The 25,391-nt window shown below is 31.3% G+C and overlaps 2 protein-coding genes across 25 annotated transcripts in view; both read left to right on the top strand.

Moving 5' to 3' along the window:
* The window catches only part of LOC139514377 (exportin-1-like), a 667,034-nt gene that overhangs the window by 232,677 nt on the left and 408,966 nt on the right, over window positions 1-25,391 (top strand). The window lies entirely within an intron of this gene.
* LOC139514373 (hemicentin-1-like) overlaps window positions 1-25,391 on the top strand; it is an 89,605-nt gene that overhangs the window by 14,332 nt on the left and 49,882 nt on the right. For 13 of the 24 annotated variants that reach the window (XM_071303505.1, XM_071303524.1, XM_071303529.1 and 10 more), the window contains exons 4-16: window positions 2,907-3,215; window positions 6,706-7,017; window positions 8,274-8,585; window positions 9,317-9,628; window positions 10,362-10,673; window positions 12,385-12,702; window positions 14,154-14,459; window positions 16,784-17,089; window positions 22,614-22,913; window positions 23,184-23,489; window positions 23,797-24,096; window positions 24,362-24,667; window positions 24,936-25,241. In XM_071303505.1, the coding sequence (XP_071159606.1) occupies window positions 2,907-3,215; window positions 6,706-7,017; window positions 8,274-8,585; window positions 9,317-9,628; window positions 10,362-10,673; window positions 12,385-12,702; window positions 14,154-14,459; window positions 16,784-17,089; window positions 22,614-22,913; window positions 23,184-23,489; window positions 23,797-24,096; window positions 24,362-24,667; window positions 24,936-25,241 (4,005 nt within the window). The remainder of the gene's footprint in view (window positions 1-2,906; window positions 3,216-6,705; window positions 7,018-8,273; window positions 8,586-9,316; window positions 9,629-10,361; window positions 10,674-12,384; window positions 12,703-14,153; window positions 14,460-16,783; window positions 17,090-22,613; window positions 22,914-23,183; window positions 23,490-23,796; window positions 24,097-24,361; window positions 24,668-24,935; window positions 25,242-25,391) is intronic. The other 11 variants (XM_071303528.1, XM_071303514.1, XM_071303507.1 and 8 more) reach the window with 9 other exon arrangements.

Genomic DNA, 25,391 nt, shown 5'->3' with positions numbered 1-25,391 from the left:
TACACCAAAACTGTTGTATATCTTCTTATAGGAGTTTAAATTGCCCTTTTATCTATTTTTTTCCTATTTTGCCAGTATAAATCATGAAAACTATAATATTAGTACTAGTGCATATTTTTATCTTCTCTAGGATTGAGTGAGTGCACAATATTAAATAAGGTTAAGCACACATTTTCAATCTTTACACTATGGTACTGAGGTTTACTATCAGCAGTACTTATTGCCAATCTATGGGAACCCAAAGCTTAAACAATAGGTTTATAATTCCTTCATCATGGGTAGAGGATTTTCTTGGAAAAGACCTTGTTTGTTTCATTGTTATGTTCAGAGTAAAGGTAATTTTAGTATTTCCATTTAATTTAACCAGTAGATTTAAATCTTGGAAAATCCACAAAATGTTGTGGTGTTATAGAATATTCAAATTAAAAGAAATTTGTTCATGCATAGAAAGACATTTTATTACCAAAAATTTTACATTTAAAGGAAAAATGAAAGAAAATAAAAGATGATAATAGCTAGCCTACCTGAGGCTTAAAAAATCTTTATATTGAACAATAAATTTCCCCAGCTCTTTAATTTTTTTTTTAGGTGAAATATTTTTTATGAAGTATTTTGAAGGCTGTCTTTGTTAATAGACTTATAGATATAAATGGTACAGAATTTATTATTGACATTTATTGGAATAAAGATTGGTACAAACTAGTGCATTACTAATGTAAGCAAAATATTTTTCAAGGACATATGGAGATGTCAAATACCTTAGAATTACTTTATGCATTATGAAATTTAACACTAGTTACTCTTATGTTATTATAAAATATTTTTTTTGTTAGATGAAATGAAAAAAGTGCAAGATATCTTCTATTAAAATGTTATTTTTTAAAAAGACCATCAAAATTTGGAGACAGAATGAGTCATGTGACCTGTTTATTACAAAATATCTTCAACCACGAATAAGAACTTATATTTAAATATATTCATCTAATACTTAGAAAATTTCAATAAAATATTTGTTAATTAAGGAACAGTTTGGAAAAAGTAAATGTTACTCTGATTTATTTCTGATCTGATTTTTGTTGAGAATGAAGTTTTATTTTTTTATTTTAGACATTATAATTTAGAAAGGACATTATAAAAAAACCATAGAATAAACTGTCTATCCTGTGACTATGGTTAAAGTAAAAGTATAAACTATTTTTATACATAAGTGACTTTGTATAGTACATACATATAGATATATTTGTATACACATAATGAAATGTTTGATTATTTGAACATCTTCGCAGGTCACAATACCTTAATCTTTGACAATTAAGCACTCACAATTAGTAACAGGAAAGACAATACAAAAAACAGGATAAAACAAAACATTTAAAGTCAATAAACAATCTATTAATTCACAGAAAGAAAATAACAGAAGTTTTGTTCTTGAAAACCAATACAGTTCATAATCTTTTTAGTATAGGCCAAACTTCTTTAGAAAATGAAATTTTGACCATCTATCAAAGAATGATTTTACATATATTCTTGTATGACTTCATAAAGATTTATATAGTTATCAAGATGTATTTTTTGTGTTTGATTTTCTTATAAAGATGATAATTAAAGAGGGATGAAAGATACCAGAAGGACAGTCAAACTCAAAAATCAAAAATAAACTGACAACGCCATGGCTGAAAATGAAAAAGACAAACAGACAAACAATAGAACACATGACACAACATAGAAAACTAAAGAATAAGCAACACGAACATAGTGCTAGTTACTTTTATTTGATTATGCAGTTTCAAACTTCAAGGTTTTTTTAAATTCACTAATATCATTTTTGTCGAGCCTTCAACTTTTGTTGCAGAAATCTCGACATAGGGATAGTGATCCGGCGGCGGCGGTGTTAGCTCACTTCTTAAAAGCTTTATATTTTAGAAGGTGGAAGACCTGGATGCTTCATACTTTGTATATAGATGCCTCATGTTACAAAGTTTCCGTCAGTCACATGTCCAATGTCCTTGACCTCATTTTCATGGTTCAGTGACCACTTGAAAAAAAAGTTCAGATTTTTTGTAATGTTGAATTCTCTCTTATTATAAGTAATAGGATAACTATATTTGGTATGTGCGTACCTTGCAAGGTCCTCACTTGACCTCATACCTCATTTCATGGATCAGTGAACAAGGTTAAGTTTTGGTGGTCATGTCCATTTCTCAGATACTATAAGCAATAGGGCTAGTATATTCAGTGTATGTAAGGTGTACATGTCCAACTGGCAGGAGTCATCTGACCTTGACCTCATTTTCATGGTTCAGTGGTTATAGTTAAGATTGTGTGTTTTGGTCTGTTTTTCTCATACTTTATGCAATAGGTCTACTATATTTGTTGTATGGAATGATTGTAAGGTGAACATGTCTAGCAGACAGATGTCATCTGACCTTGACCTCATTTTATGGTTCAGTGGTCAAAGTTAAGTTTTTCAGTTTTGGTCTTTTAATCTGATACTATACGCCATAGGTCAACTATATTTAGTGTATGGAAATATTTTATGATTTATTTATTAGTCGCGCAGGTTTTATTTGACCTTGACCTCATTTTCATGGTTCATTGCTCAGTGTTAAGTTTTTGTGTTTTGGTCTATTTTTCTTAAACTATAAGTATTAGGTCAACTATATTTGTTTTATGGAAGCATTGTTAGCTGTACATGTCAGCCTGGCATGGTTCATCTGACCTTGACCTCATTTTCATGGTTCATTGGTCTTTGTTTAGTTATCTTGGTTAATGTAACGTTTATGTGACAGTTGTAATAAAGCTTTATACTTAGGACTATCAACATAATATCAATGATTAGTAAAGAAGGCGAGACATTTCAGTGTGTGCACTCTTGTTTAAGTTTAAATCTTGTTATTAATTTCTAGCTCCAGGCACCCCAACTGTGGCAATCCAACAGACATCTTACTCTGTAAACAATGGAGGATCAATTACATTATCATGTACTGTATCATCCGCTACAAGTGTTACCTGGCAGAGAACCGTCGGAACTTCTGTCACCACGATTACATCCACTACCAACACCAACAAATACAGCGGTAGTACTACATCTACTCCATCCCTCACCATCTTCAATGCAGATTCAAATGATGCTGGAACATATAGATGTTTGGCTACAAATAATGTGGGGACTGCACAAAGCTCTTCAGCAACAACTCTGACTGTTATTACAAATAGTATGTATTAAAACTTAGATTAGAATTAAAAAAATCCTGCAACATTAGTGGTCATGGAAGGTAAATAATATTCACCACTAGCTATGAAGTTGCTTTGTCATATATTTTTTATACGACTTCAAAAATTTTAATTTTTTGGTCGTATATTGCTATCACGTTGGCGTCGTCGTCCGTCGTCGTGGTCCGAATACTTTTAGTTTTCGCACTCTAACTTTAGTAAAAGTTAATAGAAATCAATGAAATTTTAACACAAGGTTTATGACCACACAAGAAAGGTTGGGATTGATTTTGGGAGTTTTTGTCCCAACATTTTAGGAATTAGGGGCCAAAAAGGGCCCAAATAAGCATTTTCTTGGTTTTCGCACTATAACTTTAGTTTAAGTGAATAGAAATCTATGAAATTTTGACACAAGGTTTATGACCACAAAAGGACGGTTGGGATTGATTTTGGGAGTTTTGGTTCCAACAGTTTAGGAATTAAGGGCCAAAAAAGGGCCCAAATAAGCATTATTCTTGGTTTTTGCACAATAACTTTAGTATAAGTAAATAGAAATCAATGAAATTTCAACACAAGGTTTATGACCACAAAAGGAAGGTTGGGATTGATTTTTGGAGTTGAGGTCACAACAGTTTATGAATTAGGGGCCAAAAAGGGGCCCAAATAAGCATTATTTTTGGTTTTTGCACCATAACTTTAGTATAAGTAAATAGAAATCTATGAAATTTAAACACAAGGTTTATGACCATAAAAGGAAGGTTGGGTTTGATTTTGGGAGTTTTGGTCCCAACAGTTTAGGAATAAGGGGCCCAAAGGGTCCAAAATTGAACTTTGTGTGATTTCATCAAAAATTGAATAATTGGGGTTCTTTGATATGCCGAATCTAACTATCTATGTAGATTCTTAATTTTTGGCCCGTTTTCAAATTGGTCTACATTAAGGTCCAATGGTTACAAAATTAATCTTAGTTTGATTTTAACAAAAATTGAATTCTTGGGGTTCTTTGGTATGCTGAATTTAAAAATGTACTTAGATTTTTAATTATTGGCCTAGTTTTCAAGTTGGTCCAAATGGGGGTCCAAAATTAAACTTTGTTTGATTTCATCAAAAATTGAATAAATGGGTTCTTTGATAAGCCAAATCTAACTGTGTATGTAGATTCTTAATTTTTGGTCCAGTTTTCAAATTGGTCTACATTAAGGTCTAAAGGGTCCAAAATTAAACTAAGTTTGATTTTAACAAAAATTAAATTCTTGGGCTTATTTGATATCTTTATCTAAACATGTACTTTGATTTTTGATTATGGGCCCAGTTTTCAAGTTGGTCCAAATCAGGATTCCATATCAAGTATTGTGCAATAGCAAGAAATTTTCAATTGCACAGTATTGCACAATAGCAAGAAATATCTAATTGCACAATATTGTGCAATAGCAATTAATTTTCAATTGGAGTTATCTTTCTTTGTATAGAATAGTAGTTGATAATATATGTTGGAAATTTGCCAGACATGACTATGATGTCATTTTCTATTTTTATTTGCCAATAACTTTATGTAAATAACTTCATTGGAAATTTGCCAATATAAAATGTTGCTGATGAAGTTTTTTTTATTGTTTTATACAATAAACAATGTATATTCACCTCTACTACCAACCAATCTTTACCATTCAGTGATAACAAGCACTTTATTTTACATTTTAATATTTTATGATGTATTTAAAAGAGTAGTTATTGTTGCAAACTCCATTAGAAATTTGAATTGATATCAGTTTTGGAAAAAGGGAAACAGGGATGTGAAAAAAAAGGGGGGGGGGGTTAAATTTTTCTCATTTCAGATTTCATAAATAAAAAGAAAATTTCTTCAAACATTTTTTTGAGAGGATTAATATTCAACAGCATAGTGAATTGCTCAAAGGCAAAAAAAATATTTTAAGTTCATTAGACCACATTCATTCTGTGTCAGAAACCTATGCTGTGTCAACTATTTAATTTTAGATTTAAATAAGTTTGAAGAAGAAATCTTTAATTGATTTGTAAAATCTTGACATTTGTTTTGTGTAAAAAAAACCATGTAATGTCAAAAATTTGATCACAATCCAAATTCAGAGCTGTATGACGCTTGAATGTTTTGTCCATACTTGCCCCAACTGTTCAGGGTTCGACCTCTGCGGTCGTATAAAGCTGCGGCCTGCGGAGCACCTGGTTTTATTATCATACCCTATTACCAGCTATTGGTATTGCAGATGCAAATGGTAACAAATATACAAAACTTGATAAATTAACAACATTTTGTTTCAATCGGATGAAAACCATAGTTGCTAGAAGCAGATGTTGATTCAGATTTGATATCTCTAATAACATTAACGGTACCAATTATCCTGCACCAGATGTGCATTTCGACAGTACATGTCTCTTCAGTCATAATCCTCTTCTGAAAGTAATTTGTAAAATGCAAAGTTTTTTAAATGATGATTGGCAGACCTTAATTTTATGCTGATTGAGTTCATTAAAACGAGGTGTACACCCTTATAGATTTCGAAAAAAAGAGCAGGCTAATGCCGCTACAAGGCAGCACTCGCACCTGCAAAGTGGAAAGGGATAAATATAGATTGCAAAACTTGTTTCCCAATCCACTATAAATAAATATGTTTAAACTAAAACGGTCTCAATTGATTCAATACTGCATTGTTAAACATTATTTTAATCTTTTACTCTGAAATGGTTGTGCCAAAACTAATTAAGGAATAATATATGTAAGTTCAATTACAAAAAATTGTCATTGATAAAAAAGGAACATTTTATTCAGAATGATAAAATGTTCCTCTTCACCTGGAGCTTCAACTCCAAATTTTCTAAACATGACAACCTAATGCATGGGCATTTTGAAGTTGGATACATTCTCCTTGAGTGATATGGGAAATCTTTAAAACAGAGATCTAGTTTAAAAAAATGAAGTTGATAGGATTAATTCCAAGATAAATTTCCAAGTTTGTGATCTAGTCACTTTAAGGTAAACCACAAATGGTAGGACAATGATATTTGTTATGAATTTGTTTAATCAATTGCAGGTATCATTTTCATGAATATTATATGCCCCCTCTCCATTATCATTGTTCATTGATTTTGTAAAGTATGCATAGTTTACATGTTAAAATGTTTGTTTAGGTTTGTTATAAGGTAATCACTCATAATAAGTCTATGGTATTTGGTATGCAGTTGTATTGGCATTGGCATTGCTCTTTTCTCATAAAGAGTGTTTCCTCTACACCCTGAGTCATTGTTTATTGACTTTGAAGTTATAGCATCATTTGCATGTTAAAGTATTGCCATTTTATGTCAGTTCAATCTCTCATTTGACCCGTCGATGCACAAAAAACTTAAATTCTAAATAGAATAAGAGGTCAATTTTGCAGTAAAATGATTTAAGTGATTCGAGTTCAGTAGAATTTTGTAAATATTTCTAAAAAAATGCAATTTTTTGTTCTGTTACAGCTATCCCAACAGTGACCATTACACAGACATTCTACTCAGTCAATTCAGGAAGTTCTGTGACCTTGGCATGTACTGTATCTTCCAATACAGCTGTAACAAGTGTTTCCTGGCAGAGAACAGCCAATGGTCAAATCACTACAATAACATCCAATACCAACAACAACAAATATAGTGGCAGTAGTACATCTACTCCATCCCTCACCATATTCAATACAGATTCAGGTGATGCTGGAACATATAGATGTTTTGCTTCAAACAGTGCTGGAACAGGACAGAGTTCTAACACAGCAAGTCTGACTGTTACCACAAATAGTAAGTAACTTTGTTATTTATTCTGTAATAATTCTTTGCATATTAGGGACAACGTTGATATGATTAGTCCAGAGGACTTCTGGTAGTTGCTCTTGACGTTGGTTATTTTTCGATAAATGACATTGACCGAACTTCTTTTCGTAACCAATGTAAACAAGATGGCAGCGATAATAACACCGACCTTAACAAAATTTATTTCACTGTACATTAATCGTTAAATAAAATAACAAAAACAAAAGATTGGTTTGAATAATAATAAGAAATTTTGTAGTTTATCTTTATCAGATTGCAAATTTTATGGAGTACATATTTTTGCATTTACAAGCCAACAAATAAATTCATGCGCCAGGCCTATTCAATGATACAAATATACAACTTACATTGGATAGAGGTTACGAGTGTGGAAACATAATTTTTCTATTTCCAATTTTAAAAATAATAAGGATTTAACGCCTTTTTAAAGGAATTTATTGGTGTTTAAACTGGACCAAGTTACTCACAAACATCTTATAAAAGTCCTTTTGACTTTTATTCGTTTGTGAGTGAATTGGTCGAGTTTATACACCAATAAGTTCCTTTAACAAGGCATTTAATCCTATATTATTTTATGTCACAAAATATCATATAGCACTTTATTAGTATCAATTCCAAAAATATTGTGTTTTAATTCTCATTATTACGATTTTGGAAGAATGGACAAAAATGCTATTTAAAGGAAAAAATGTGCATACAGATATATGGATAAAATATCAAAGCATGAGTTCTTATTATTGCGATCATCACCCAGTCAAATTTTTCACATTAATAAAGTCTCTGCAAACATTTCTGAATTGATGGTATCCAGATTTAATTCTGAAAATGACTGGAATGTCTCATTTTATCCTTTTCTACTAACAACAGCATCATAATCAGAAATTGAAGGGATTTTTTTGCAGTAAAATGATTTAATTAGTTTCAGATCAGTAGAATTTAAAACAATATTTAAAATTGCTTGACCAAAAGTCTATATCCAGCTATTGTTGTTTGTCATTGTTATTGCTTTTTGCACATTTTCATTTTCTCTTTAATTCTATTTGGCAGTCTAAACAAAATTTTGTTGGATAATTGCCAGGAATGAAAGAATCTTTAACATTTATTGTGTCAGATAAAAGCAAATTCTTCCAGTGAGCATATTTCGAATGTCCAAACTCCATAAAAGCTTTATTTCACACAAAGTCAAAAATTGCTATGGACATATTTTGTTTGTTTTGTTACAGCTGTCCCAACAGTGACCATCACACAGACATTCTACTCAGTCAATTCAGGAAGTTCTGTGACCTTGGCTTGTACTGTATCGTCCACTACAGCTGTAACAAGTGTTTCCTGGCAGAGAACAGTCAATGGTCAAATCACTACAATAACATCCAATACCAACACCAACAAATACAGTGGCAGTACTTCATCTGTTCCTTCACTCACCATATTCAATGCAGATTCAAATGATGCTGGAACATATAGATGTTTTGCTTCAAACAGTGCTGGAACAGGACAGAGTTCTAACACAGCAAGTCTGACTGTTACCACAAATAGTAAGTAACTGTTATTTATTCTGTATTATTTTATGTTAAAAAATATCATATAGCACTTTATTAATATGAATTCCAAAAATATTGTGTTTACTCATTATTGCAATTTTTGTTTAATTAAGTTTTCATGTTTCATGTTTCATGTTTCATTGCAATTTTTGAAGAATGGACAAAACTACTCAATTTAAGGGAAAAAATGTCCATACAGATATAGGGATAAACTATCAAAGCATGTTGTAGGTCTTATTATTGCGATCATCACCCAGTCAAATTATTCACATTAATAAAAACCCTGCCAACATTTCTGAATTGATAGTATCTAGATTTAGTTCTGAAAATGACTGAAATGTCTCATTTTATCCTTTTCTACACAACAGCTATATATGCAGAAGTTGAAGGGATGTTTTGCAGTAAAAGGATTTAATAAGTTTCAGATCAGTAGAATTTAAAACAATATTTTAAAATAGCTTGACCAAAGGTCTATATCCAGCTTTTGTTGTGTGTCATTGTAATTACTTTTTGCACTTATTTATTTTCTCTTTAATTCTATTTGGCAGTCTAAACAAAATTTTGTTTGATAATTGCCAGGAATGAAAGAATCTTTTAGCATGTATTGTGTCAGATAAAAGCAAATTCTTCCAGAGGGCATATTTAGAATGTCCAAACTCCATAAAAACTTTATTTCACACAGAGTCAAAAATTCCTATGGAAATATTTTGTTTGTTTTGTTACAGCTGTCCCAACAGTGACCATCACACAGACATTCTACTCAGTCAATTCTGGAAGTTCTGTGACTTTGGCTTGTACTGTATCGTCCACTACAGCTGTAACAAGTGTTTCCTGGCAGAGAACAGTCAATGGTCAAATCACTACAATAACATCCAATACCAACACCAACAAATACAGTGGCAGTACTTCATCTGTTCCTTCACTCACCATATTCAATGCAGATTCAAATGATGCTGGAACATATAGATGTTTTGCTTCAAACAGTGCTGGAACAGGACAGAGTTCTAACACAGCAAGTCTGACTGTTACCACAAATAGTAAGTAACTCTGTTATTTATTCTGTATTATTTTATGTTAAAAAATATCATATAGCACTTTATTAATATGAATTCCAAAAATATTGTGTTTACTCATTATTGCAATTTTTGTTTAATTAAGTTTTCATGTTTCATGTTTCATGTTTCATTGCAATTTTTGAAGAATGGACAAAAATACTCAATTTAAGGGAAAAAATGTCCATACAGATATAGGGATAAACTATCAAAGCATGTTGTAGGTCTTATTATTGCGATCATCACCCAGTCAAATTATTCACATTAATAAAAACCCTGCCAACATTTCTGAATTGATAGTATCTAGATTTAGTTCTGAAAATGACTGAAATGTCTCATTTTATCCTTTTCTACACAACAGCTATATATGCAGAAGTTGAAGGGATGTTTTGCAGTAAAAGGATTTAATAAGTTTCAGATCAGTAGAATTTAAAACAATATTTTAAAATAGCTTGACCAAAGGTCTATATCCAGCTTTTGTTGTGTGTCATTGTAATTACTTTTTGCACATATTTATTTTCTCTTTAATTCTATTTGGCAGTCTAAACAAAATTTTGTTTGATAATTGCCAGGAATGAAAGAATCTTTTAGCATGTATTGTGTCAGATAAAAGCAAATTCTTCCAGAGGGCATATTTAGAATGTCCAAACTCCATAAAAACTTTATTTCACACAGAGTCAAAAATTCCTATGGAAATATTTTGTTTGTTTTGTTACAGCTGTCCCAACAGTGACCATCACACAGACATTCTACTCAGTCAATTCTGGAAGTTCTGTGACTTTGGCTTGTACTGTATCGTCCACTACAGCTGTAACAAGTGTTTCCTGGCAGAGAACAGTCAATGGTCAAATCACTACAATAACATCCAATACCAACACCAACAAATACAGTGGCAGTACTTCATCTGTTCCTTCACTCACCATATCCAATGCAGATTCAAATGATGCTGGAACATATAGATGTTTTGCTTCAAACAGTGCTGGAACAGGACAGAGTTCTAACACAGCAAGTCTGACTGTTACCACAAATAGTAAGTAACTTTGTTATTTATTCTGTATTATTTTATGTAAAAAGTAGTTATAATCAATATTTAGTACTGAATATCTTTTTTTATCCTTTTATGCACTACAATAACATTTAGAATAAGTTTCAATTCAAAATATGTATTTCATCTCAACTTGACCTCAAATCATCTTTTCCTGCTATTGTGCGTCATTGGGATAAAATTTTGCATATAGGAGGGATAATTTATAAATGGATCTTTTAAAATTTGTTATGTATATTTCCTCATCTCATGTTTTTTTTTTGGCCTATCAAGAATGCATTGTGATGTCACAACTTCCACAACATGCATAGAATGACATAAGATATCTTATGATCTGACCATAAATCATAGCCACCAGAGGCAACACTGTTGTAGGTCTTATTGGTATTCTCTTGACTTTTCAAGATGTTATTGAATGACTTTATTTATGCAAAAGATATAAAAAGTCCAAAACAATTTTTTTAGGTCCTTAGTATATTTTTATGCAATAGCCTTTGCTCATGGTTTTCTTAGAACCAGTGTTTTTATAGTTCGTAAACAGTTAATGTTTGTAACTTGATAACACTTACTTCTTTTCTTTTATTTATGATTATTGTCGTATAATTTAATTTTGGATGTAGTATGTCTTTTGAAAGGCTAAAAGTTTTTGGTCTATCAGCTCATTGACATGAATTTATCATGTGACCATGATGTCATCAAATTTTTTTCATGATTTTCTCCTTAAAAATGGACTTTACAATTTAATTATAAGAAAGGACTGTAATATTTTTTTGTCTATTTGAATTAACCTACAAAATGTTGTGTACACTATTAAATAACTGGCTATGATTGTCATTAAGTGTGCACCACATTTTTGATGTTATTTCTTCACAGACAGAAAATTATTACAGTCTTTTCTTCATTGATAATAAACATATTAAAAAAAAATATTGCAGCAATTAATTGAAAAATGATAAGATATTTATAATTAATTAGAATCCTGGGTAAAAATTACGAAAAAAAAAGTGATGAAAGGGAAATACATTTAATTTATTGATGATGTTCCCCGTCAAAATGTATTTTTTATGAAAGTTTTAAACAAATGTATTAATAATTCACACTATTTATGACTGTCTGAATATTATATTCTCCCCTTCCTTGTGCACATAATTTTACTGTTATAAAACCCTTTCATACATTTTTGAGCATGCCCAGTAAGTACATAATGAGGTGAATGTAACATTTTTAAAAATAAAAGCAAAAACAAAAAAACAACATTAGATAATTAGTAATGTTCATTGAACAATATTACACAAAACTACAGTGATTCCTCAAAAAAGTAACTAATGGGCATACTTTGAAATTGATGAAGAAATAATTTTATTCAATGTTCCATTTTCTATAAATTTCAGAAAAGTTTTGTTGAGATTTGTTAATTATGATTTGTTTTGTATGTTTAGATGTACTATTTTTAGTAAATCATTTATTTATAAAAATTGGAACAGACTTTAACTCCCCTTGTTATCAGACTGTCCTTGTTTGCACAATTCATTATTCAATCTTCTTGCAACAACTGAAGTTATTAAGTATCTTTTATCACACGTCTGGCGTTTATGTCTTACTTGGTATTCAGTAGTTGCATAAAACCTTTTATTTTGTATTAATGCTTGAATTAAATGTTTACAGACAAACCTTTGTACTTACAATATGTTTCCAGATTCACCAACTGTAACCATAACCAATGATGCCATTAATGTGGTGCAAGGAAACTCTGTAACACTTGATTGCACTGTATCCTCCAACCTGGCACTAACTTCTGTTTACTGGCAGAGAAACACAAATGGTGCTATAACTACTATAAACCCTACTGTAAACAATCCTAACAATAAATATTCTGGTAGTACCACATCAAATCCTGCATTAACCATTTTTAATGCTGACATTGTTGATGCCGGTGACTATACTTGTTTTGCTGTCAGCAGTGCTGGAACTGGACAGAGTAATATAGTCACAAGACTTACAGTTCTAGCTCAGAGTAAGCACATGCACAATTGATGTTATAAACATAAAAAAAATACTAACTTTTTTATTTACATAATTATGAATCACCATATACTCTCACATTGTCATTTGTTGTCTTTATATCACTTCTGACATAACCTAACACAATGGCAGTTCTAATTTTATAACCTGCTTTTATGTATCCTCATTCTTGTGTTTATTTGCATAAATACTATCAAAGTTGAATATACTGATATTTTTTTAATACTGTAGTCTTTGTTTTAACTATCATTGCTAATCATTAAACTTATTGATTCCAAATTATTAAACTCATTAATTTCAAATTATTGTCATTTCAGAGAATGTGTGTTCTACAAAAAAACGAAACTATACAGTTTGACCAACTTATTTTTACATAAGTGATTTTATTATGTAGTATAAAAATTCAATTCATATAACTTCCATTTCCTTTGAGAATTCATTACAAAAAGACCTCCTTCCATATTTTCCAAAATGAATATGAACAAATGATTAATAACTCAAACCTCTTTTCAAAAATTATTATTTTTGAGTTGGTTTTTTTTTTTGGGGGGGGGGGGGGTAGAGGAGGAGTTTAAGAGGTATGAATGTACCCTGATTTGCTCTTAGTTGACTAAAAAGTAAGATCCCCTAAATACAGAACTTTGAGGAGAATTTAATACGGAAAGTCCCTAATTGACACAAGAAAAGTTTGAGATCTCAGAAACTATATTCAAGTGCTTGCCTGAAGTCAGGATTATTATCATTGGCTGTCTTATGCTATATCTTAATGCTTTTGCTATATCTTGATGCTTTTGCTATTTGGAGAATTCAGTGTTTAGGCAGATTTTGTGTATTTATTGTCGTTTTTTATTTTTATTTAAAACTTGACAATTTTGTTTAACTTTCCAATAGATTTGATTTACAAATTATAATACTTGTGCTGCACTGGATCAGTAGAACTTCAAAAGTGTGCATTGCACTATAAGTGTTGTGTATGACTCATGTTTTTTTTATAACATGATAATGAAAAGATAGTAATTTGGCTTTGAAAAAGATTAATGAGTTATATATAGTTGTATTTTCTTTATTCATCAGACATTGACATACATTTTTGGATGGAATATCTTTATTCGATAAGTGTAATATTTATTAAACATTGATGATATATATTATTTTTTACACTATTAAGTAAATAGAGTTCATAAATCAATTTTTTTTCTTTCTCCAAGTATTAAATTCAATTAGAAAATAAAACTTGTTTATAATATATTCTGAAAATTACTACCTTTATATTTTAATACTTCCAAATTTGAACAATTGATGATTCTTTTGATTTGAAAATTCACTGAATTTTTACAGGATTGTGTACAGGGTTGTGCTTTTATCTTGAATTGGTCGTGTATTTGATTTATTTGTGGTCTTTTTTTTAACTTCTAAAATATTGTACATTTCATCTCTCGTAAGGTGTACCAACTGTTGCTGTACAACAACCATCCTATTCAGTTTCTACTGGTGGTTCTGTGACCTTGGCATGTACTGTGACATCTAACATTGCTTTCACTGATGTTTACTGGCAAAGAAATATTAATGGAGCCATAACACAAATTAGATCCACAACCAACACCAACAAATATAGTGGCAGTACTACTAGCACACCCTCTCTAACCATCTTTAATACAGACCAAAGTGATGCTGGGGTTTACACATGTTTTGCCACAAACAGTGTAGGAACAGGACAGAGTTCAACTACTACACTGTCTGTAACTGGAAGTAAGTGTTTTATATTATTGTTTTTTGAAAGATTTGCATGCTTAGTAAGTAGTCTGGTATCTTTAATGAGTTTGTATGCACTTTTTATAACTGTCTTTTCAAACTAACATTTGAAATATTATGTCTTTCCCTCTCTCAGATGGGAGATTAATGTAAAAAAATTGTAAAATGTTCATGTGCCTAATTCAATTTTTATATAATGAAATCAACAGTAAGAAATATGTTTATTAAACTTTACCCCATTGCTATTTTATACAATATCTAGGTCTGATTTATATATTTTTGACATGATCCAACACTATTACCAGAGCTTTTTCAGAATAAAATATTTGGTACACTATGTACACAATCAGAATATTTCATAAAGACATAAATGTCTTTTTTTTATATAGGAATTTTAGTACTTGTGAAGTCATTTTTAACCGTATTTTTGTGACAAAAATGTCGGTTATTGATTTGGGGATGTACGGCGGGCGGGCGGGCGGGCGGGCGGGCGGGCGGGCGGGCGGCAATCAAATCTTGTCCGTGCATTAACTCATGAACCGTTCAACCAAAGCTTTTAAAATTTTAATATGTTATTACTGACAACTATACGAAGGTCAAGTTCAATAATGGCGATTTTGACTTTTACCGTTCAGGAGTTATGGTTCTTGAAAGGCGGCAATCAAATGTTGTCCGTGCATTAACTCATGAACCGTTCAACCAAAGCTTTTAAAATTTTAATATGTTATTACTGACAACTATATGGAGGTCAAGTTAAATAATGGCGATTTTGACTTTTACCGTCCAGGAGTTATGGTTCTTGAAAGATTGAAAAATGGAGTTTTCAGTCGTGTCCGTTCATTTACTCATGAACTGTTCTACCAAAGCTTCTCAAATTTTAATATGTTGTTACTGATGACAGAATGGTGGTCAAGTTAAATAATGACGATTTTGACTTTTACCGTTCAGGAGTTATGGTTCTTGAAAGATTGAAAAATGGAGTTTCCAGTCGTGTCCGTGCATTTATGCATGAACTGTTCTACCAAAGCTTCCGAAATTTTAATATGCTGTTACTGATGACAAAATGGAGGTCAAGTTCAATAATGACGATTTTGACTTTTACTGTTCAGGAGTTATGGTTCTTGAAAGATTGAAAAATGGTGTTTCCCGTCGTGTCCGTGCATTTTCTCATGAACCATTCAACCAAAGCTTTTGAAATTTTAATATGTTGTTACTGATGACTAAATAGAGGTCAAGTTCCATAATGACGATTTTGACTTTTATTGTTCAGGAGTTATGGTTCTTGAAAGATTGTAAAATGGCGTTTCCATTCACGTTGTTGCATTTACTCATGAACCATTCAATCTAAGCTTTTCAAATATTATTATATCAAAATGTTGATACTGATGACAAAATGGAGGTCAAATTTGATATTGATGATTTTCACTTTCACCATTCATCAGTAATGGTTCTTGTGATATTGCCAGGACACAAATAAATGTAAATAAATCCGGTTTGCTGTCGTTGTGACAGCCTCTTGTTGAAATTGATTTCAACTTCTAAAATATGTGCATTACATATTTGTAGTGCAATAAGAACGTTCTGGTAAATGTTTGATGTGCCAAAGAATTAAGTAACAAAATTATTCAAAGTTTAGCATTTAAGATTTTAAGATTATGAAATAATTACAAATAGGAAGAGAAAAGACTTTAGGTTAAAAAACATACATGAGCTAGTTCGCAGAGGTTCTTTAATTTTTTTTGTATAGCTGTGATAGATTGTTTGTATATGATGATAGCTTTTATGGTTTTCATAAAAGAAGAGACACATGATAACTTTAAGAGCTAATGATTTGAAGCATTTACCAGTAAAACCATTTATGCTTATATCCTTTTTGGGGTACTTTTTTTTTAATGCATTACTTGAATATTGTGCTTTTACTTTGTAAATAAATATCTGTAAAAGTGCTAAAAATTTACATCATTGAAAATTACAATCACCAAAAATTTATTTATCAGTACCCTAAAGTTTTGCTTGTGCACAAGAAATAATAATAAAGATAGAAAACCTAACAAGAACAGCACTTTAAGTTAAGATTCCACCATCTAGTAGTGTTTTTGTATTATTTTTTTTTGCTTTAATATTGTTATTATTACCTGCTTGCTTACTCACTCCTTGCATGCGCAATGGTTTTTTTTGGCAGTGACAACTTTTAGAATTAAAACATGTATATATGTTGTTGAGATGAGAAAATGAGAAAAAGGAATTAGGAAGTTTGCTTGCATAGTAATCCACAAGTTTCCCATCTGATAATGCTTAGATTAACATGTGCTTTATTTTAGCTGTACCCACTGTTCAGATACAACAACCATCCTATTCTGCTTTAACTGGCAACATTGTCACCCTGGTGTGCTCTGTGACATCTAACCTTGCTGTAACTAATGTTTACTGGCAGCGAAATGTTGGTGGTACCATAGAAACCATTTCAGCTACAACAAACACTAACAAATATGGTGGCAGTTCTGCTGCTACCCCATCTCTAACCATCTTTAATGCTGCCCAAAGTGATGTAGGAACTTACACATGTTTTTCCACCAACAGTGTAGGAACTGGACAGAGTACAACTACTACACTGTCTGTTACTGGAAGTATGTGATGTTATTCTTTATAGAGAAATAAATTTGTACCTGAGAAGAGGCATCTTTTATAAGAGAAATCATCTGTGACATTTTTCTCAAAATGATGATTTAAATATATAGGTCAATATTTCTTCATTTAGGTATTTGGGGTACTAAGGTGGTACCAACTTATGACATATGATGTTTTTATGCCCCACCTACCTCCCTCTGTCCGTCCATCTGTCTGTCCCACTTCAGATTAAAGTATTTGGTCAAGGTAGTTTTTGAAAAAGTTGAAGTCCAATTAAATTGAAACTTAGTACACATGTTCTGTATGATATGATCTTTTTAATTTCAATGCCAAGTTACAGCTTTGATCCCAAAATCAAGGTCCACTGAACACAGAAAATGATAATGCTAGTGGGGCATCCATGTACTATGGACAAATTCTTGTATTTCTATGTTTTTGTCATTGTAAAATTAAATATACCACTAAGAAATATCCATCATGTTTGCAATAATCTATACTATGCAAAGCTTATAATGCTCAGATAATATAAGAGTCTAGAAATTGATAAGAATTGTATGGGAATTCAGCTTTTGCATGATGAACCACTCAGTAGTTTGATCTATTATCACTTAATATTTTTATATATAACTCTTAGTCTGTTGATAAGCAAATAATGTTGTATCTGATGCTTAACCTTTTCATTTTAACATTTTAGACAATGTTGATGGAATCTGACGACTAACATTTTAAAGAAGGCCTTTTTCTAAAAATAACCTTAAGCGGGACTGCTGCTTGTCATGTTCATTGGTAATGAAAATTGTTTAAAAAAAAATGTGTTTCTGAAGGTTAACAAAGTTTGTTGTATATTAAATACAACAATATCTACTAAAATGGTATGGTTGTAATCAGGAGTTGACTCAATATTTGAGATATTGCAGTTTAATCATTAAATTTCAACCATATTTTTTCATGATCTGTAGGACCAGATCAACACATTCGTCAACATGACTGAAATTGTCAGTTTACTTTTCAATAGGATTACAGTCCTTCAATTACTAATTTTAAAAGTGATCTTCCTTGCAGACACAAGTGAGCGATGCAGGTTCTTTTAGCCTATACATTTAGCTTACTATTGCAATTTTAGTTTTAGAAGTATTTTTAATGGTTTCATACAGCATGCTTATTTCTTTATATAGTTATAATCATTTATGTACATTGATAAAGTTTTTACAGGAGATAAATATGACAAAAATAGTTTTACTGATTATTTCCTACAAAATATGCAGTCTAAATTCAACCTAATGACCTTCATTGCTAAGGGGATGAATAAGTTTTAAAAAAACTTAAATTTTTGTTAGAAATAAAGGCAACAGTCTATTCAATATCATTAATCCATTCATAGAAAATAAATCTGGGTTACAAACTAAAACTGAGAGAATCAATTATAAAAGGAAAACAACGAAACAACAGAACATTGTATTAAAAAGAAAATAGGTCTATACCTGAATTAACATTTTATTTTGTTAGAATTCTTATATAAATCTTTTCAATAATATGCTATGTAAAATCATCGAATGAGATTTTAACATGGTATTACTATTAATTATAGCTGTACCCATTATCTTTACTTTTCAACCAAAATTTCAATAGGTGAGAGGTGGCGCTACATATGGAATCATAAGATATGTTGATAAAGGTGACAGTTTCAGATAAAAAAATAAAAAAAATAACCATAATGAGATCATTGCCTATTTCAGTCTAATATATTTATAATATATGAAGCAGACATACCATATTATTATCGTTCTTTAAAAATAATACATTGAGCAATACATACACATACCCTCTCGGTCTAAATGATAATATCATGGGAATTGGTAATATATCTAGAACCAATTCCGTTAACATTTTGGATATAGTTTCTAAAACTGTTCGTAAAAAACGTTCTCACGGTCGTAGAACAAATCGCAATCAAAGAAGATTTCGGGCCAATCATACCAATATTTCGGACCTAATTTCTATTTCAAAAAACAACGGCAGACATTATCTGTTAACAAAACTCTGTTCGTTACCGGTTAATAAGTTAAATAAAATTTTGGAGGATTGCAACACAATTTCATATAGCAGTCCTAAGTATGAAATTGTTCAAATTATTATGACATATTGTTATTCTAAATTATTTCCCAAAATTGATCGCCCTGAAGATCATAAAAAACATTTTATTAAAATTAAGTATGTCAATAAAGGCTTTGATTTTGTAAATATTGCTGGTATATTTAACGACCATTCTGTTAAAGAACAAATTCCTGGATATTTTGACAATACTGAGCTACCTCTTATTTGTTATATTTACAAGAAATCTACCCGGAAATTTGTGTTTAATTATAGTCAATTGTGTAAAGATGTTAATATCAGTGAAAATACACCTACTTCATGTAATTGCAGTAATTCCGAATATATTTATGGCCCCATTTCCCATGTTATAACAGGAGATCTTAACATCGTTCAAGACCGAGAGTTAAAATCATTCCTCAGTAAAGGACCTAAATATCGTCCCCCGTCAATTATTAATTGGAATGAGTGTCGTAATATCATCCACGACTCACTCCATACTTACTGTATGAAATGGATAAAACGGGAAAAAGCTGTCAAAAAATCTTTGGACTCTTTTTTTAATTCAGTAATGAAGATAGTTGATATACGTATTCAACATTTTAAAGAACATTTTACTATAAACCCTTACAACAATAAACCTATTTCTCGTATCAAACATAAACTAAAAGAACTAGCCAAGGAATTTGTTTTTGTCCCGGCAGATAAAGCTGCTAATAATATTATTATTGTTTGACGTAAATTTTACATTGAGGTTCTGAAAAAGGAAATCACCAATTCACCAACATTCCAACTGACTCCATTTTCAGAAAACAAAATCTGTAACAAACATAAACTTTTAGGCATCGCTTTACAAGCAGAGCCAAATACAATGAAAGTCCCAACTATGTATTGGCTTCTGAAGCTACACAAAACCCCTTACAAATATAGATTTATTTCGTCTTCAAGCCATTGTTCAACTACTAAATTGTCTATTCTTCTTACCAGCACACTTGGTACAATTAAAAACCTGATAATAAATTGTTCAAATAAGGCCTTCGAAAATAGTGGAATAAATTACTTTTGGAGTGTCAAGAACTCGTTGGAAGTACTTGATAATAGCTTATATTGGTGATTTTGAATCTGTTCAAAGTTTTGATTTTTCTACCCTGTATACCACATTGCCTCACATTCTCATTAAGAAAAAATTCACACACCTAATTAAATGGGCATTCAAAAAATCAGAATGTGAATATATATGTTCAAACTCTTTTAGGTCATTTTTTAGTAGCAATAAACAAAAAAACTATGTTAATTGGACATGCTTTGATACTATATATGCCCTTGAATTTTTACTAGATAACATTTTTGTTCGCTTTGGGGATTCCGTATATCGTCAGATTATCGGAATTCCAATGGGGACTAACTGTGCACCACTTATTGCGGACCTGTTTTTGTATTGTTATGAGTTACAATTTATGACAAAAATAAGCAAAGACCCATCGAAACAACATCTGATAAACAAATTTAATAATACTTTTAGATATTTGGATGATATTTTGGCTCTCAATAATGACGACTTCAGTATGTATATTAATGAAATTTATCCTGTTGAACTTACTTTAAATAAAGCTAATACTAACAATGACCACTGCCCTTTTCTCGATCTTGATATCTATATCACTAATGGAAAGCTGAATACTAAAATTTATGATAAAAGGGATGATTTTTCATTTCCTATCGTTAATTATCCGTTTTTAGATGGTGACGTTCCCTTGTCACCATCTTACAGTGTTTATATATCTCAACTTGTATGATTCGCTCGTGTATGTAACAATGTTTTAGATTTTAACGAGAGAAATTTATGTATTACTGAAAAATTATTACACCAGGGTTTTCGATATCACAAACTAGTCAAAACATTTACTAAATTTTATCATCGGTATAAAGACATTATTCGTAAATATAGCTCAACATGCAGACTTTTAATACGTTCAGGTATTTCACATCCAATTTTTTATGGTAATATTCTTTATAAAGCACAAAGGTGTCAGTATTCACCTCAGAAACTTACAAAACCTTTGAATAGACTTATTAATAAGGGATATAATTACGATACTGTTGTCAAGTCATTAAAGATTGCATATTTTGGCGTTAATATTGAGTCATTGATAAGGTCTTTGCATCGGAACTAAACACATTTATTCTAAAAACAGTTGTTGGCATGACACGGGTTATGTTCTTCTCATATATGTTATGATGGTATGATACTAAACCCCTAACGGGAAGGATTGTGCCTGATGTTCATATGATGAAATCATAATCTTTCAGTCAGTTTAGTTGAAGTCTGGAGCTGGCATGTCAGTTAACTGCTAGTAGTCTGTTGTTATTTATGTATTATTGTCATTTTGTTTATTTTCTTTGGTTACATCTTCTGACATCAGACTCGGATTTCCCTTGAACTGAATTTTAATGTGCGTATTGTTATGTGTTTACTTTACTACATTGGTTAGAGGTATAGGGGGAGGGTTGAGATCTCACAAACATGTTTAACCCCGCCGCATTTTTGCGCCTGTCCCAAGTCAGGAGCCTCTGGCCTTTGTTAGTCTTGTATTATTTTAATTTCTTGTGTACTATTTGGAAATTAGTATGGCGTTCATTATCACTGGACTAGTATATATTTGTTTAGGGGCCAGCTGAAGGACGCCTCCGGGTGCGGGAATTTCTCGCTACATTGAAGACCTGTTGGTGACCCTCTGCTGTTGTTTTTTTATTTGGGCGGGTTGTTGTCTCTTTGACACATTCCCCATTTCCATTCTCAATTTTACATTAGATTTACTCAAGAAACTAGAGTTTAAAAAATTCACATTTACAGGGCCATAAATTTTAGTTTTACCTCTACTCTTTTACATGGGGATAGAATCCTACTCGATGTGCATTGTTACAACCATAGTTCAAATTGCCTAACTATATACCGGTATACTTTTCCAGCCAACAATTTTTTTTTAACTTAAAATGTATCATGGTGACGTTACTAGCGTCCAGTCAAATAGAGTATTTTTTGCCAAATACCATGGCAGAGAGGATAAAAAGGACATATCCTTTTTGCATATACCCCAGCGTTGTTAAAAAATGAACGATATTCATTTGATAACAGTAAATTTGTGAAAAATACACTGGCTATCAACCAATCAAAACCAAGGATTCTTACATAAGGTGTTTTTAAGCCTGATATACCATATAGGTTTTTCTCATTGTTGAAGGCAGTACAGTTGCCTATAATTCTTAAATCTACTTCATTTGTTGTTGTTTCAATGGCAATATTACCACAACTCCTAATTTTTATATTATTTGATGTTTCAGTTTTTATCAGTCATGAAGACAATTCAAAGTAGATATTGAAAATAGGAAAAGATTTGTTATTAATTATATTTTGTTTGTGTTTCATTGTAGCTGTGCCAACAGTTCAAGTTCAACAATCCTCATATTCCGTCAACACTGGTAGCTCTGTAACCTTGGTGTGTACTGTTACATCAACACTCACTGTCAACAACGTTTACTGGCAAAGAAATAATGGTGGAGGCACAACACAAATTTCAACAAACACCAACAAATATAGTGGCAGTACTACTGGCACACCATCTTTAACCATATTTAATGCAGACCAAAATGATGTAGGAACTTACACATGTTTTGCTACCAACAGTGTGGGAACTGGACAGAGTTCAACTACTACACTGTCTGTTACTGGATGTAGGTTTATATATAATGTTCAGTATTAATCTATTTGACAGTTTTACTGATTATGTATCTACACTTATTTAGATGACCTTCACTTCGAAGAGGATGAATAAATAAGTATAAAAAAAACAGGAATTCATAATAGAACACTTAATTAAAAAAAAAGATTCTATTACTGAATGAATTTTATTTCATTGAGTTCTCTTGTTGTATGTCTCTTCAATCATTTACAATTTAAATTCATTGAATGTAATATTAACATAATATTGTTATATATTATAGCTGTACCAACTGTTCAAGTTCTACAGCCATCCTATTCTGTTACTACTGGTAATACTGTAACCTTGGTATGTACTGTGTCATCTAATCTTGCTGTCACTGATGTTTACTGGCAAAGAAATGTTGGTGGTAGCATATCACAAATAAGATCAACAACCAACACCAACAAATATAGTGGCAGTACTACAAGCACACCATCTCTGACTATCTCCAATGCAGACCAAAATGATGTAGCAACTTACACATGTTTTGCCACCAACAGTGTAGGAACTGGACAGAGTACAACTACTCAACTGTCTGTTACAGGAAGTAGGTTTCACCAAAACACTTATAGAAGATTGATTTTCATAATAGTGTTGTGATTTTTTCTCAAATATATGTTGGCTTGTCAGTGTATAACAAATCTTTTATTTGGTGCCTTTCATCATTTCTTGAAAAGATAAAAGTGAAATTAACATTTACAGTACCAATGTTTATACACTATATGTGCATAGGGAACCTTTTGGTTTAATCATTTTGTCCAAAATATTATGATAATTCAAAATAAACATTGGTAGAAGAAAAATTTCTATAATATAATTAATTGATCAATGATATTTGTTATGATTCATTTTAGCTGTACCAACAGTTCAAGTTCAACAACCCTCATATTCCGTCAACACTGGTAGCTCTGTAACCTTGGTGTGTACTGTTACATCAACACTCACTGTCAACAACGTTTACTGGCAAAGAAATAATGGTGGAGGCACAACACAAATTTCAACAAACACCAACAAATATAGTGGCAGTACTACTGGCACACCATCTTTAACCATATTTAATGCAGACCAAAATGATGTAGGAACTTACACATGTTTTGCTACCAACAGTGTGGGAACTGGACAGAGTTCAACTACTACACTGTCTGTTACTGGATGTAGGTTTATATATAATGTTCAGTATTAATCTATTTGACAGTTCTACTGATTATGTATCTACACTTATTTAAATGACCTTCACTTCGAAGAGGATGAATAAGTATAAAAAAACAGGAATTCATAATAGAACACTTAATTAAAAAAAAAGATTCTATTACTGAATGAATTTTATTTCATTGAGTTCTCTTGTTGTATGTCTCTTCAATCATTTACAATTTAAATTCATTGAATGTAATATTAACATATTATTGTTATATATTATAGCTGTACCAACTGTTCAAGTTCAACAGCCATCCTATTCTGTTACTACTGGTAATACTGTAACCTTGGTATGTACTGTGTCATCTAATCTTGCTGTCACTGATGTTTACTGGCAAAGAAATGTTGGTGGTAGCATATCACAAATAAGATCCACAACCAACACCAACAAATATAGTGGCAGTACTACAAGCACACCATCTCTTACTATCTCCAATGCAGACCAAAATGATGTAGCAACTTACACATGTTTTGCCACCAACAGTGTAGGAACTGGACAGAGTACAACTACTCAACTGTCTGTTACTGGAAGTAAGTTAATATTTAATGTACAGTATCTATCTATTTGATACTAAGTTTTACTAATTACTTACCTACACCTTATGATCTTCACTGCTAAGAGAATAAATTAGTTAAAAAAACACCACGAATTGATAATAGAAAACTGAATTTAAAAAGAAAAAGAGTCTATAACTGAATTTATTTTTATTTCATTGAGTCCTCTTGTATATCTCTTGAATTATTTACAATTTGAAATTGTTGAATGAAATAATAAACATGATATTATTATTTAATATAGCTGCACCCACTGTTCAAGTTCAACAACCCTCATATTCAGTCACCACTGGTGGTTCTGTGACCTTGGTATGTACTGTGACATCTAACCTTGCTGTCACTGATGTTTACTGGCAAAGAAATGTTGGTGGTAGCATATCACAAATAAGATCCACAACCAACACCAACAAATATAGTGGCAGTACTACTAGCACACCATCTCTGACTATCTTCAATGCAGACCAAAATGATGTAGCAACTTACACATGTTTTGCCACCAACAGTGTAGGAACTGGACAGAGTACAACTACTCAACTGTCTGTTACTGGAAGTAAGTTAATATTTAATGTACAGTATCTATCTATTTGATACTAAGTTTTACTAATTACTTACCTACACCTTATGATCTTCACTGCTAAGAGAATAAATTAGTTAAAAAAACACCTTGAATTGATAATAGAAAACTGAATTTAAAAAGAAA

This window comes from Mytilus edulis, chromosome 3 (assembly GCF_963676685.1).
Source record: "Mytilus edulis chromosome 3, xbMytEdul2.2, whole genome shotgun sequence".
Taxonomy (NCBI): Eukaryota; Metazoa; Mollusca; class Bivalvia; order Mytilida; family Mytilidae; genus Mytilus; species Mytilus edulis.
This window is presented reverse-complemented; position numbering and strand designations above follow the sequence as displayed.